The 14,570-nt window shown below is 35.2% G+C and overlaps 1 protein-coding gene across 1 annotated transcript in view; it reads right to left on the bottom strand.

The window, feature by feature from the left end:
- Positions 1-14,570, bottom strand: part of LOC124359472 (huntingtin-like) — a 98,386-nt gene that overhangs the window by 71,830 nt on the left and 11,986 nt on the right. Inside the window, exons 6-9 of the mRNA XM_046812235.1 lie at positions 10,994-11,090; positions 6,509-6,685; positions 3,185-3,324; positions 1,491-1,604 (exon numbers count right to left, since the gene is read on the bottom strand). Of these exons, the coding sequence (XP_046668191.1) occupies positions 1,491-1,604; positions 3,185-3,324; positions 6,509-6,685; positions 10,994-11,090 (528 nt within the window). The remainder of the gene's footprint in view (positions 1-1,490; positions 1,605-3,184; positions 3,325-6,508; positions 6,686-10,993; positions 11,091-14,570) is intronic.

The following is a 14,570-nucleotide window of genomic DNA, read 5'->3' as shown; positions in this document are numbered from 1 at the left end:
GTGTTTATACTGAAGCAGGGGAGGTCTACCCTGGATCGATATATCCTTTAAGCCGATATGTTTGTCCTCCTTTCTTCTAAAAACCTTGGAGAAGATGATTGCTAGGTTTGTTTGGGAGGGATCTTTTTTGGAGTGCCATCTACATCCAAATCAGTATGGTTACACTTCAGGAAGATAATGTGATCCAGTCCTGCATCAATTGGTATGCAGAATTGAAAATGCTCTAGCAGCGAAAGAAGTAGCCATAGGTGTCTTTCTGGACATCAAAGGAGCTTTTGACAATACAGGCACTCAGATGATTGTAAATGTGATCTCGAGATGTGGTTTTAATAGCCAAATATGTGACTGGATAAGGGCACTACTCACAGATAGGTTGGTTACTACCACTCTTATGGGAGCGAGTAACAGTGCAAGGACAACCAAAGGCATTTCTGATCAGATGCCACAAAGATTTTCCTTTGACAAACCCTTATTGTTATACCTTCTAGGGAGAATTAGTCGGAGGGTAGGAAACCTCTTCCACCAGCGGAGCTAGAATGGTTTATAGATGGCTCTAAAACAAAGGCACAGGCGCTGGAATTGTGGAAATGAGACCATGTAGGAAGCTGATGGTCCTTATGGGTCCTTATCCCACAGTCTTTCAAGCAGAAATTAGAGCCATAGTAGGAGTAATACGATTCAACTGGCAATTTCACAGATAGCCAGGCAGCATTAAAGGTGTTGAACTCTTGTGTGTTCAACTCCAAACTTCTCTGGGATTGTAATTGTTCTCCCTTGACAGAATCAACGATGTGAATGTTTCTTGAGTTCCTGGTCATGAGGGAATCTGCGGGATTGAAAGAGCTGATGCCCTGGGCAACTTCGGTTGAACCTCCAACATGATGGTACCTTAACCGTTCTGAGGTATTTATAGGTGAATCCTTTAGAGCTGTATCAAAATGGGTTCCCTCCTTTTCTCCTTAAGTAGATCGGTGTCTTCTCGGGTTACAAGTCTGATTATGGTTACCTGAGGAAGCATCTTCACTGAGTCAGCATACTCCGGGAGGATTCACTCTGTATAATGTGTGGCGAGCAGGAGGAGACTGCTGAACACCTGCTCATTGACTGTCCTGCAATAGCAAGGGAGTGCTACACCATCTTTGGTAGACTGGACAAGGATGATGAATTTTCCAAGAAGGATCTAATCAGTTGTTTTCAGCGGTTGGTAGAACTGCTGACACCATAAACTGGTTGGCCTCATGGTATACTACTGGGGTGCACGAAAGGCCCTTGAGGCGTAAGTGCATGGCATTAGGCCACCCCTTGGAAGAAGAACACAATCACCAGAATTACTACAGCGAGTTACTAACTTCCATTTAACATAAAAGCTATTAACAAATACTGTTTTACAGTATTTCTTTTCAAATACAATAATAATATGTGATATCTATAATAAAATGTAAATAAAATAACATCTGAATTCAAAGTAATTAAGCTTTGTAATTACTCACTTCAAAGCCAATCTACTATTGGTGGTCAACATTTTCAGCAAGTTAACCAGATCTTCTTGATCCAATAGTTTGATAACTTCCTCCCTCTCGAGGATCAACAAATACTCCACTCTTCTGGAAAATGAAATAAATTTATGTTTAAAATTAAATAAATCAACTATTTACTATTAAATTAATAAAAGATTTAACTCTGCCAATAGCTGCTTAGCTAAAGAATAAATACTAGCTAAATAAAACACTGATATAAAAAAGTATCAAAGCAATCAACAAACTTCTTAACCCATTGCGGATCGTATTGTTATGACGCGCAGGCACCAGCGGGCACGAATTAATTTACGGTCAGTGGCCGCACGAACAGGAATGGTGCGCCACATCGTATCGCTAGAAAATTCAGCTGTGAAGGTATTCATTCAAATGGAACATGGGCCTGCTGGGGTATCCGTAATGTAGGAACGATAACACGCAAGCAAGCTTTCGAGGTGGCAGGGATGATGTCTGAATCATAGTCTAAATAAAGCGGCTTGGGCGGAGTGATTATAACATCCGAGCCTTTGTCTAGACTAAACCCGCCAACATTGTACGTCTGCGTCGTTTAGTTCTATGTCACTAACCTCAAAAGTATTATAATAACAACTGAGGAAAACACCCAATCAGAAGCGCTAAAAAGCAGAGAGTAAACTCATATAAATGATTTTTCAACTTCGACATACAACTGCGATCTGTAGGATATTTATAAAACTTTTGAAAACTCTAAACGTAGACCGTTGTTAAACACTCTTAGTTGACAAGTGAATACGATCGCCCGATCTATCAGACATTAATAGAACTATTTGGAGGGAAACTTAAAAGACCTGAGCTCTTCATCGTGTTGATCGCAGTTAGGCCCGGCCGCTGCGTGATGAGCCCAGCTCGTCAGTGATCCGTAATGGGTTAAAAGATACTTTACGCTGTATATATATATATATATATATATGTGGTATTTTCAATATAGTCATATCCTCTAGTTTTAAATTCGGTAATAAAAACCCATAAAAATGTCTTCAATTTTTTAATAGCCTACTACTTCTGTCAAGAATTCAATCCTGAAAATGAAAAGCCTCTTTGAGTCCAATTAACCCAAATAAATATATCTACAATCCTCTATATACAAATCAGCAAACCAAGAACTATATTATTATAAATATGTTTATAAAAAGATGGAAAATCTTTATCAGGTAAAGAAAGTGAGGAAATATTATTCCAAAGCTAGAACCAGAATCAATTCATATGAATGAACCTTCAATTCCCAATATGGTAAGAATTTAAGAACATGCAAATGATTTATTAATTACAAACAAATTTCTTATATAGATTCAGAATTTCTTATAATTTGTCTGAACTCTTAAACACTGATAAACATATAAGAAATTTCAGATACTGTACATAAAACTGGTTAATATTTTATAACATTAGCCCCATGATCAAGATATTGGTGTATCACTTAAATATATTCCTCCATACAACATCTTGCATGCTATACAGAAATTTGCCTCTTTAGTTATGAACAGTCAATGTTTAACCTGTGAAAGTTATTCACTAAAATGCTTCAACACACGATTTGAACTTTTATTTCTTACTGACTTTTAGTAAAGACATATTTTCAGAGGAAATTTAAAAATATTAAGCGATAATTTCTTCAACAAAACAAGACTCACGAGCAGGCCAATACGGCAGCTCTCCGAGCAAGCACTAGGTGAGGGTGTTGTAACAGGGAGGACAGCACAGTCAGCACAGATCCTGAGTCGTCCAGGCTCACTGACACCAGATAGTCCAGTATTCTGCTGACCAAGCGAGGCTGAAACATATTCAACATATTCTTTTACAAAACAATAAGGGAAAAATTATTGGTAAATTTATTATTTTAATGGATATTCCAATTGGAAACATCTTTTCAGAATTCCAGGAAGTATGATGTTGCAGCTTATAAGAATTGGAAAGATTGATGAAGTGAATTCCCAAACACAGTATCTCATCTGCTAGCAGTCACCAATAAAGCACTTCCCCCAATACAAAGTAATGTGATGGGCAATCATTTATTAAATTCAAATTCAAATTATGTTTATTGTCGTAGACTTATGCAAGTATTGACAATGTCTATTTGCCACCAGATGGCCAAGTCAAATGTACTATTAACTAAACACTAAATAAAATAAACATCATACAGAGGTCCAAAAGTAGCATTTACAGCAACATTGTATAAGCTTAGTGGTTTGAGACAGTATTTCTAGTACTTTTTGTTTCTTTAAGCAGGCTGCATTAAAAATAGTTAGAACAAGCATTAACAATTGTTAAAAGCAACAAGATTGTAACCAAATGTCCACAATTTAACAAAAGTCCCCAACAAATATAGAAATCAACAATAGGTATAAAATTCTACAAGAAATATAAAAATCAAGAACAAATATAAAACTTAATAATCAATATATAAAATTTAAAAATTAATATATAAAATTTAACAATTAGTATATCAACAATCAAACAACATTTTTTATTGCCATAAAATAAAGATCATTGACAAAGTCTTATTCCAGCTTTATATGAATATAGCAAAGTCAGTTATAAAGCTTAGATCAATTATATCTCAAGTTACATAAACATAAACCACAATACTCAAATACAGCCAGTGGCATTGGGGAATTTAAAATAAAATGTTTTTTAATTGGAAGAACTCGTCCAGTGCATAAAATGGGTTATCTAACAGCCATAAGTAATATTTATTCAAAAATATTTTTTTATTGTACTTTTGGACTAAGGGTAACAAATGGTTGTACACCCTCAGTGCAATAACAGAATGGCTTTCACGAGTTTTGCTCAATCTATTAAAATTAATAGATGCAGCAGTTTTATTCCTTGTATTGTGGGAGTGTTTTATACTGTTAGGCTTTACTAATTGAGGATTTTGAAAGATATATTTCATAAGATCAAAAAGATACAGGTTTATTATGGTCTGAATTTTACAAATAGTGAAAAGATGTCTACAACGTTCAAGTGGCTGTGAGTTAGTAATAATTCTTATAGATTTTTTTTTTAAGAATAAGAATGTTATTAATTTTACTTGCATTGCCCCACACTATTAGTCCATACCTTATAATCGATTGAAAAAAGGCAAAATAAGCCATTCTCACATAATTTGTATTAACATAGAGTGTAAGCCGTCTGAGAAGATAAATCACTCTAGATAACTTAGTTGAAATATAATTAATATGGGCATCCCAATTTAAATTTCTGTCAATAATGATTCCTAAGAATTTAGCATGATTCGATAGATTGCTTTGAGAGTTTACAGATTTTCTTAAACTAAACAGGGTATTTTGGGTTTTAGATACATTTAGATGGAAACTATTGTTTTTAAACCAGCTTGAAGCTTCCAATAGAGTATTTTGTGTTAGAGTGTTTAGTTCCTCAATGCTATTGCCTATATTTAAAAATGTTGAGTCATCTGCATACAAGATTGTTGTGGCAGAGACTGACAACGGCAAGTCATTAATACAGACCAAGAATAACAAAGGACCGAGTATGGATCCCTGGGGGACGCCATATGTGACATTTACTTCCTGAGACCAGTTACCATTGTTATAAACCTTTTGCTTTCTATTGCTTAAATATGATTTTAGAAATGAGAGCGGTACACTGCCCAACCCATAGTATGATAATTTCATGGTAAGATTATTCATATCAACACAGTCAAGAGCCCTGCTCAGGTCACATAAAGTGGCCTGAGCCTGAGCAATTGCCTTTTCTTCAAAGGCTTGTGAGACATCTCTAACTAATTTGTCTAGGGCTTGAAAGGTTGATTTATTTTTCCTAAAACCGAATTGCATAGAATTTAGAAGGTTATTTGTTTCAAAATAATTAGAAATTTGCTTATTAATTAGTATCCTAAGCAATCTAAGACAAGTGATGGTTGGAAGATACCACCATCTTCCATAATCACTTGTTCTTGCAGGTCTCTTGATTCTCTGCTATTCGCCCTTCATTATACAGAGTCTACAGGTGTGTGAGTTGCTTGGACAGTAGAACTGCACTCTCACCTGAGGGTTATTGGTGCACACAGTTGCAACAGCTGGCAGCAGCAGACCACTAGTCGCAGGGTTGTTTTTGCAGGTCTCTAGATACTCTGCTACTGGTCCTTCATTATACAGAGTCTACAGGTGTGTGAGTTGCTTGGACAGTAGAACTGCACTCTCACCTGAGGGTTATTGGCGCACACAGTTGCAACAGCTGGCAGCAGCAGACCACTAGTCGCAGGGTTGTTTTTGCAGGTCTCTAGATACTCTGCTACTGGTCCTTCATTATACAGAGTCAACAGGTGTGTGAATTGCTTGGACAGTAGAACTGCACTCTCACCTGAGGGTTATTGGCGCACACAGTTGCAACAGCTGGCAGCAGCAGACCACTAGTCGCAGGGTTGTTTTTGCAGGTCTCTAGATACTCTGCTACTGGTCCTTCATTATACAGAGTCAACAGGTGTGTGAATTGCTTGGACAGTAGAACTGCACTCTCACCTGAGGGTTATTGGCGCACACAGTTGCAACAGCTGGCAGCAGCAGACCACTAGTCGCAGGGTTGTTTTTGCAGGTCTCTAGATACTCTGCTACTGGTCCTTCATTATACAGAGTCAACAGGTGTGTGAATTGCTTGGACAGTAGAACTGCACTCTCACCTGAGGGTTATTGGCGCACACAGTTGCAACAGCTGGCAGCAGCAGACCACTAGTCGCAGGGTTGTTTTTGCAGGTCTCTAGATACTCTGCTACTGGTCCTTCATTATACAGAGTCAACAGGTGTGTGAATTGCTTGGACAGTAGAACTGCACTCTCACCTGAGGGTTATTGGCGCACACAGTTGCAACAGCTGGCAGCAGCAGACCACTAGTCGCAGGGTTGTTTTTGCAGGTCTCTAGATACTCTGCTACTGGTCCTTCATTATACAGAGTCTACAGGTGTGTGAAGTGCTTGGACAGTAGAACTGCACTCTCACCTGAGGGTTATTGGCGCACACAGTTGCAACAGCTGGCAGCAGCAGACCACTAGTCGCAGGGTTGTTTTTGCAGGTCTCTAGATACTCTGCTACTGGTCCTTCATTATACAGAGTCAACAGGTGTGTGAAGTGCTTGGACAGCAGAACTGCACTCTCATCTATCAGTTTTGGTTTATTCTGTTAACAAATATCTGCTCAACAACTTCATATCATATTAAACACATGGCCTTGAGGTAAAATAACTCTGCATGCATAACATTTTTATTTTTATTAGTAACAACGTACCGCATTGCATGAATTAACTCATACAAACCAGAATTGACAACTAAAAACTTAATGAACATCAACTACTTTTGGAACGTTCCCTGTTGTGCAGCATTATTGAAGCAATGGACTTAACGTTATTATGAATGGTTGTAATGGGATTAATGTACAGTAGAATCTCTCATATCCCCACATCCGACTCTCCCTGATATCCGACCTTGTGTCCGATCGTCTGTGTGACCCGACCATACTCTGTTGGTAAGATGATGTGTTAAAAAGCACAGAAATGTTGAAAAAACCAAAACTGGAACTTGTTGATGAATCCTTATGAATTTGGTTTTGTCACGAAAGGCGCAAAGGAACACCATTGTCAGACCCTATCGTAAAGAAAAAGCCATAAAATTGCATGACAAGTTGGAAGGTGATCTACAAAGGTTTAGTGCTAGTGAAGGAGTGGCTACATAAATGGAAATTGCGTCATAGCATACAACAAGTTATAATTGCAGAGGAAAAACTCTCAGCTGATGACAATGCTACTAAAGAATTTATAGAAAATTATATACACTGAGCTTTTATCCTCGATTATATATTAGGGACTGAAAGTAAAACCGCAGCCAGCTGAAGGACTCTATTAAATATAATTGTATAAATTTGTTTTTGTTTTTTTCATTTTGCACGTGCCATGTTGGCATATGAAATGTAGTAATACGTGTAAATTCCTAAATAAATAAAAGTTATTTGAACTTGAACTTAGTTTAAAAAATGTTTGAAACTTTGCCAGCAACACACAAATGCTGATATTTACAAGTACAATAAAGTTGTTTGGTTATTATAGTACACTGCATAGATGTAGTTTTTTCTACCTAAGAGAGTCGTTTTTTGTTCCTCCTGATTTACGACCATGGCTCGGTCCCGTTATGGTCAGATATGAGAGGTGTTCTACTGTATGTATGAATAATGAGTTAAAGTGGTGAGTGTAATTAGGAATGGTTGAAAAAGTTGTGACAAGTGTAATTATTAACAAAACCTATTACATTACACAAGTTTATTTATGAGTGTCCGTTTTTAGATGAAAAAGTTGTAAGATTAGTAAATAAATCCAACCATACGAATAATGTAAACCACACCTATTAAGTTAAAAATAAAAACAATAATTATAAATCTTTATCTTGTATTTGATATAGTTAAGTATGTTTTTAATAATCAAGAATACTTCAATTTCAACATTACAATTCATTGTTAGAATAAAATAATTGTTAAAATGGTCAAATAAAATATTATATAACTTATGTTATAATTTGGAGTAATAGAATGAAATACCAGTTATTAATTTATATTATTGAATTAACTGTAAACCTGTTGACTCAGCACATCTGCTGTACTCTGATATTGTCAATAGTGATTCTTACTACATGACAATAAATTGAATGATCCATTGTAATATCTATAAATTTCCTTATCTAGCTTGTATCGAGTGTATTGATGCAAACTCCGATTTACATAGATAACCATGAAAATATCTATAACCATTAACATGATGGTAGTTGTTCACCAATGAACAACTAACATCAGAAACCTTTAAATGACAGACATCAGACCCGAGGATATAATCGAATCTGTTAAAAACCTAAGCAACTCTGACAGTAGCGACATAAAAAACATATCCAATAACATTTTAAAGAAAATTATTCTAGGTATTGTTGTTCCTCTTACAATATATTTTAATCTATGTTTAAATTAAAGTTATTTTTCTGAAGAACTTAAATTTTAAGAGTCTGTCCAGTGTTTGAGATGGGTTCCAAATATAAACTTCAAAGTTATCACCCCATTTCTATAGTTCCGATTGTTGGTAAACTACTTGAAATCCTGGATTAAAAGCAAATTTCTAATTATTTTGAAACAAATAACCTTGTAAATTCTATGCAATTTGCTTTTAGGAAAATAAATCTACCTTTCATTTGTTCTAGACAAAGTAGTTTGATATGTCTCACAATCCTTTGAGAGGCAATCGCTCAGCACACTTTATATGACCTGAGCAGGGCTTGCGTTGACATCAAAGATCTCACCATGAAATCATCACAATATGGGTTAACCAACGTACCTCTCTCATTTCTAAGATCCTATCTAACCAACAGAAAGCAAGATGTTTATAACAATGGTAACTGGTCTCGGGAAGTAAATGTTACATATGACGTCCCTCAGAGATCCATATTAGGTCCTTTGCTATTCTTGGTCTGTATTAATGACTTGCTGTCATCGATCTCAGTCGCAACAATCTTATATGCAGATGCCTCAACATTTTTAAATACAAGCAATTGGCATTGAGGAACTGAACATTCTAACACAAAATACTTCACTAGAAGCTTCAAGTTGGTTTAAAAACAACAGTTTCGATCTAAATGTATCTAAAACTAAAAATATCTTGTTCAGTTGAAGAAAACCTGTAAATTACAATTCTTAAAGCAACCTATCTAATCAGAAATCTTTACTGACATTAATTTAAATTGGGATGTCCATATCAATTATCTTTCAACTAAATTGTCTATAGTAATTTATCTTCACAGATAACTTACACTCTGTTCATACTCATTATGTGAGAACAACTTATTTTGCCTTTTTTTAATCTGCTGTATGATATGAACTTGTAGTGTGGGACAATGCAAGCAAGATTAGTAACATGCATTGTTATTAGAAACCTTTAGAAATTATCTAAGGAGAAGGAGATCTTTCTCTTTCAAAACAGATCTATACGAACTCTCTGCCACACTTGAACATTGTAAACCTCTTTATCCTATTTGTAAAAATCGTATCGTAATAAACCTGTATCTCTTTGATCTTATGAAATATATCTTTCAAAACCCACTATTAGTGCGGCTTTGCAGTATCAAACACTCCCACAGTACCAAGAGTAAAAAATGCTGCACATACTCATTTTAATACATTGAGCAAGATTCTTGAAAGCCATTCCATTATTGTACTGAGGGTATACAACCACTTGCTACCCTTATGATAAGGAAGTAAAACAAAAAGACATTTTAAAAATAAATATTACTTATGGCTGTTAGTACATAACCCATTGTATGCACTGGGCAAGTTCTTCAGAATAACAACAATTTTTATTTTTATTCCCCAAAGCCACTGGCTATATTCTTTGTGTATTGCAGCTTATATTTAATAATATAAGATATAGACAATATAAGATTTATAACTGACTTGGCTATATTTATAATGATAGATGTAATAAGACTTTGTCAATGATCTTTTTTATGGCAGTAAAAAGGTTTTATTTATTGATTAATGTTATTGTTGTCCCTAATGGTAGATAATTAGAGATAAAAATAGAAAATAAATTAAAGTAAGAGTACTAATTACTATTCACATATAGGAATACGGCAATCATAAGCTGATCCTGTGCAAGTTTTGGTCATCTTCTTCCTGGCAGATAATTAGAGATAAGAATAGAAAATGGGTGAAATTAAGATTACTAGTTATGATCCACCTGTAGAAAAATGTCAGGCATAAGTTGGTCCAATGCAAGGTTCTGGTTATCTTCTGCCTGACAGATAATTAGAGATAAGAATAGAAAATGGATGAAAGTAAGATTACTAGTTACGATCCACCTATAGGAAAATGTCAGGCATAAGTTGGTCCTATGCAAGGTTCTGGTTATCTTCTGCCTGACAGATAATCAGAGATAAGAATAGAAAATGGATGAAAGTAAGATTACTAGTTACGATCCACCTATAGGAAAATGTCAGGCATAAGTTGGTCCTATGCAAGGTTCTGGTTATCTTCTACCTGACAGATAATTAGAGATAAGAATAGAAAATGGATGAAAGTAAGATTACTAGTTACGATCCACCTATAGGAAAATGTCAGGCATAAGTTGGTCCTATGCAAGGTTCTGGTTATCTTCTGCCTGACAGATAATTAGAGATAAGAATAGAAAATGGATGAAAGTAAGATTACTAGTTACGATCCACCTATAGGAAAATGTCAGGCATAAGTTGGTCCTATGCAAGGTTCTGGTTATCTTCTGCCTGACAGATAATCAGAGATAAGAATAGAAAATGGGTGAAAGAAATATTACTAGTAAGTTACGATCCACCTATAGGAATATGTCAGGCATAACCTGGTCCTGCGCAAGTTCTGGTCATATTCTGCTTGGCAAACCCAATAGTTTAAAACTTATTACCTACATTAAATCCAAATTAAACTTACCACAATATATTCACAGAATGCAATCAGACATCCTCTCTGGGCGATTTCTGAGTTCAAACACACTTCCTTCTTTGTTTTTAAAATATGTGTGTCCAAACTGAAAAATATATATTTATCTTATTTGATAATGTTATAACTTGTTGACAATTTACGTAAAATCAAGATGTAAAGTAACTAGGAACAAATGTTTAAATAATTTACTCTTTCATAAGACTTTATTAAGATGCACATGATGAAATACGTAGGCAATCACAAAAAGGCAATCTGATATTTAATTATTAATGTTATAATATGAAAAGTCTGTGTCAGAATACAATGCAGTGAAACTTTTAAATATATTTGCACAATTTCTTATAGTTACAGTAGATTTTAATAATAATTGAAACCACAAGTTTGAATAATAAAATAAAACCATGTTGCTACCAAAAAAAAGCAGGAAATAAATATCAATCAGTGCTACGTAACAACTCAGTAAAATCATTATGTTGCAGTAATTTTTATTTCAGACAATAACAATTAACCCTTTACGATCGGTCGTCGACTATAGGTCGACCGCGGCAGTTTCGCTGAACACTCGCATGTCGACAATAGGTCGACCAGATAATGTCACTGCTTGTTTGGCCATTTCTAATCTATTGCTGTTCGGTATTTGAGTTATTCGGTACTTTGGACTTCTATTTTGGTTACGTGAATGCTACGTCGATCTTTATTCACGATATAGGAGGCATTGGAAGTGAAAATAGAAGACCAATACAACTGACGTCTGCACTTGCGTCGTGTTTACAAATATGGCTGGTCCAAGTACAAGTTTTATTGACGATGACGAAATATTAGATGAATTAGATGATTGTGATAGTATTTTCAGTGAAATTAGTATCCAAAATGAACAACAGATTATTGAAGAAGACCATGATAGTGATTGTGAGTTGAATCATAGTGAAAATTCTTCTGAAAACATTTGTGGTAAATGACGGTAACCTAGACGCCGGTAACCTAGATGACGAAAGTGATGTGTTTGGATTGGAAACTTTAGGTAACGATGGGGAAGAATTTGATCAATTCGTGGATAATGTGATAGAAGTAGGACAAGGAGATGCAAATAATAGAGGTAGGCCTAGGCTACAAACTAGTAGACTAAGAGGAAGAGCTAGACATGTTACCCAAATTAGGCCTAGGGCTGGACCAAGGCAAAATTATAATATAGGTTGGAACCCGTGTCAGGAAAATGATGACCCCTTCACAAGTTTATTTACAATAACTATCCTCATTTTAGGCCCCCATTAGGTAAAGAAATGGCCACTGAATTGGACTACTGGCAGTTATTTTTTACTGATGAACTCATTAGTGAAATAACCTCAGAAACAAACTGCTATGCCAAGGAAAAAATAAAACAAAATATTCCTTTACAAAAAAGATCTATCTGGCATACTTGGAGAGATGTAGATATACAGGAAATAAAAGCATTTTTAGGAGTTATCCTGAACATGGCTATGAATAGAAAAAGTGAAATCAAAGATTATTTTAGTGAAGATTGGTTAATGCAACCTTTTTTCAAAGACATTTTTTCTAGAGATAGGTTTTTCCAAATCTTTTGGACTTTACATTTGTGTGCACCGGAGGATAGGCCTGCCCAAACACCCCTAACAAGAAGTTAAAAAGTAAAAAAGATTGCAACCTACCTTGATTGTAAATTCAGAGAACATTATTGTCCTAGTAAAAATGTATCTGTTGATGAGAGTACAGTAGGTTTCAAAGGTAAAGTTCTTTTCAAATGTTATAACAAACTAAAACCTATCAAATGGGGAGTGAGAATTTATGTTCTTTCTGATTCCTGCAATGGTTACATTTGTGCAATTGAGCCATATTATGGTTCAGTCCCAACCAACCGTTTGAGTCACCCTGAACAGCCATTTACTATTAGGATAGTTTTGCATTTAGTAACCAAACTATTGGAAGAAAATGATGTATCAGGCCTACATGTATTTACTGATAGATTTTATACCACTTATTTTTTGGCCTTAGAATTACTCAAAATGGAAGTACATTTAACTGGTACAATTATGCCTTCTAGACTTGGTCTACCAGATGTTATAAAATCCAAAAATGTGAAAAATATAAAACATCATTAAATTATTTCATGTCGGAAAGACAACTGCATGACTTTGGTTTGGAAGGATAAGAGAGTGGTTACAATGCTGTCAACTTACTGCAATAACCAGACAGAAGAAGTGTCTAGAATAGTCAGAGAAGGTGTTAACGAAACAATTATCAAACCTAGTGTAATCTGCCAATATAACAGAAACATGGGTGGGGTGGACATTTCTGATAACTATATATCTAGTTATGGTTTCACTAGAAAATCCCTAAAATGGTGGCGGAAGCTTTTTTGTGGCTTATTGAAACATCAGTTGTAAATGCCTATATGACAGTAGATAAACCTGTGAGACAGGAGGTTCAGACAGAATCTAATCCGCCAACTTGTTGGCAACGTGAGAAATGTAAACCGAAAACGAGGTAGGCCTGCCTCTATTGATGAGGATTTCAGACTAAACAATAAATTTCATGCTCTTCATAAACTACCCAACAAGAAAACAAGGGACTGCACAGTTTGCAGTGACAGAAAAACACCTGGTGGGAGGAGAGAATGCTCAATATACTGCAAGACGTGCCCCAAGGAACCTGCAATGCATATAGGAGAGTGCTTCGAAAAGTACCACACCCAAAAAAACTTCAGATAACCTAGTAAGTAATGAATAACATGTATCTGATGAGATCCTAGTGCCTTTTCACCTGTATTCATGTAATTTTGGTTTACTACAAATGTATAAAAAAATAAAAATTACGTTTTTATATTTTTATACTTCTTTTTTATATTTTTTAAATGTTACTTAAAGTTATAAAAAAATACTATAAAATAATGTAAATATTCTTTTTAGGTTATTTACATTGATATATAAAGAGAAAAAAATAAAAAAAGTTGTAGAAAAAAGGATTTAAAAATTGCATTTGTGCATTGTGCAAAGGAACCGGGTACATAGGACTATTATCGTCAGTGCAAGTATATTGCCAAAAGCCTATTTTAAGTGCTTCCCAACTTGGGCCTAATGGACCTTGTGAAACTATACTTCACTTAGCCCACATTAATATCCAGTCTATAAGGAATAAATTGAACTTACTTAACATATTTAACAGCAGTACCAATTGCGACATACTTTGTGTGAATGAACATTGGTGTACCAAAGACGAGATTAATCTATATGTACCAGATAAATTTCATCTTGGCTGATAGCTTCTGCAGGACATCTTCATACGGTGGAGCTGCAATTTTTGTAAAGGAAGCCTTTCCACACCCTTTTTCGGTTGTAAATATTGACTCTATTTGTGAACATAAACTGTTTGAATCTGTAATGATAGCCTTTGGTACTATAAAATTGTTAGTCATAGCTGTATATCGTACCCTGATTCATCTTTAGATGGTTTTGTATATAAGTTGTCTCAGCTTCTTGATTTTGTTAACAACAATGCTAAGTATCGAAATTTTTAAGATTTGTTATTGCGGGAGACCTAAATGTTGATC

This window comes from Homalodisca vitripennis, chromosome 4, assembly GCF_021130785.1.
Source record: "Homalodisca vitripennis isolate AUS2020 chromosome 4, UT_GWSS_2.1, whole genome shotgun sequence".
Lineage (NCBI taxonomy): Eukaryota > Metazoa > Arthropoda > Insecta > Hemiptera > Cicadellidae > Homalodisca > Homalodisca vitripennis.
Note: the sequence above shows the minus strand (reverse complement) of the source record. Positions and strands in the feature narration are given on the sequence as shown.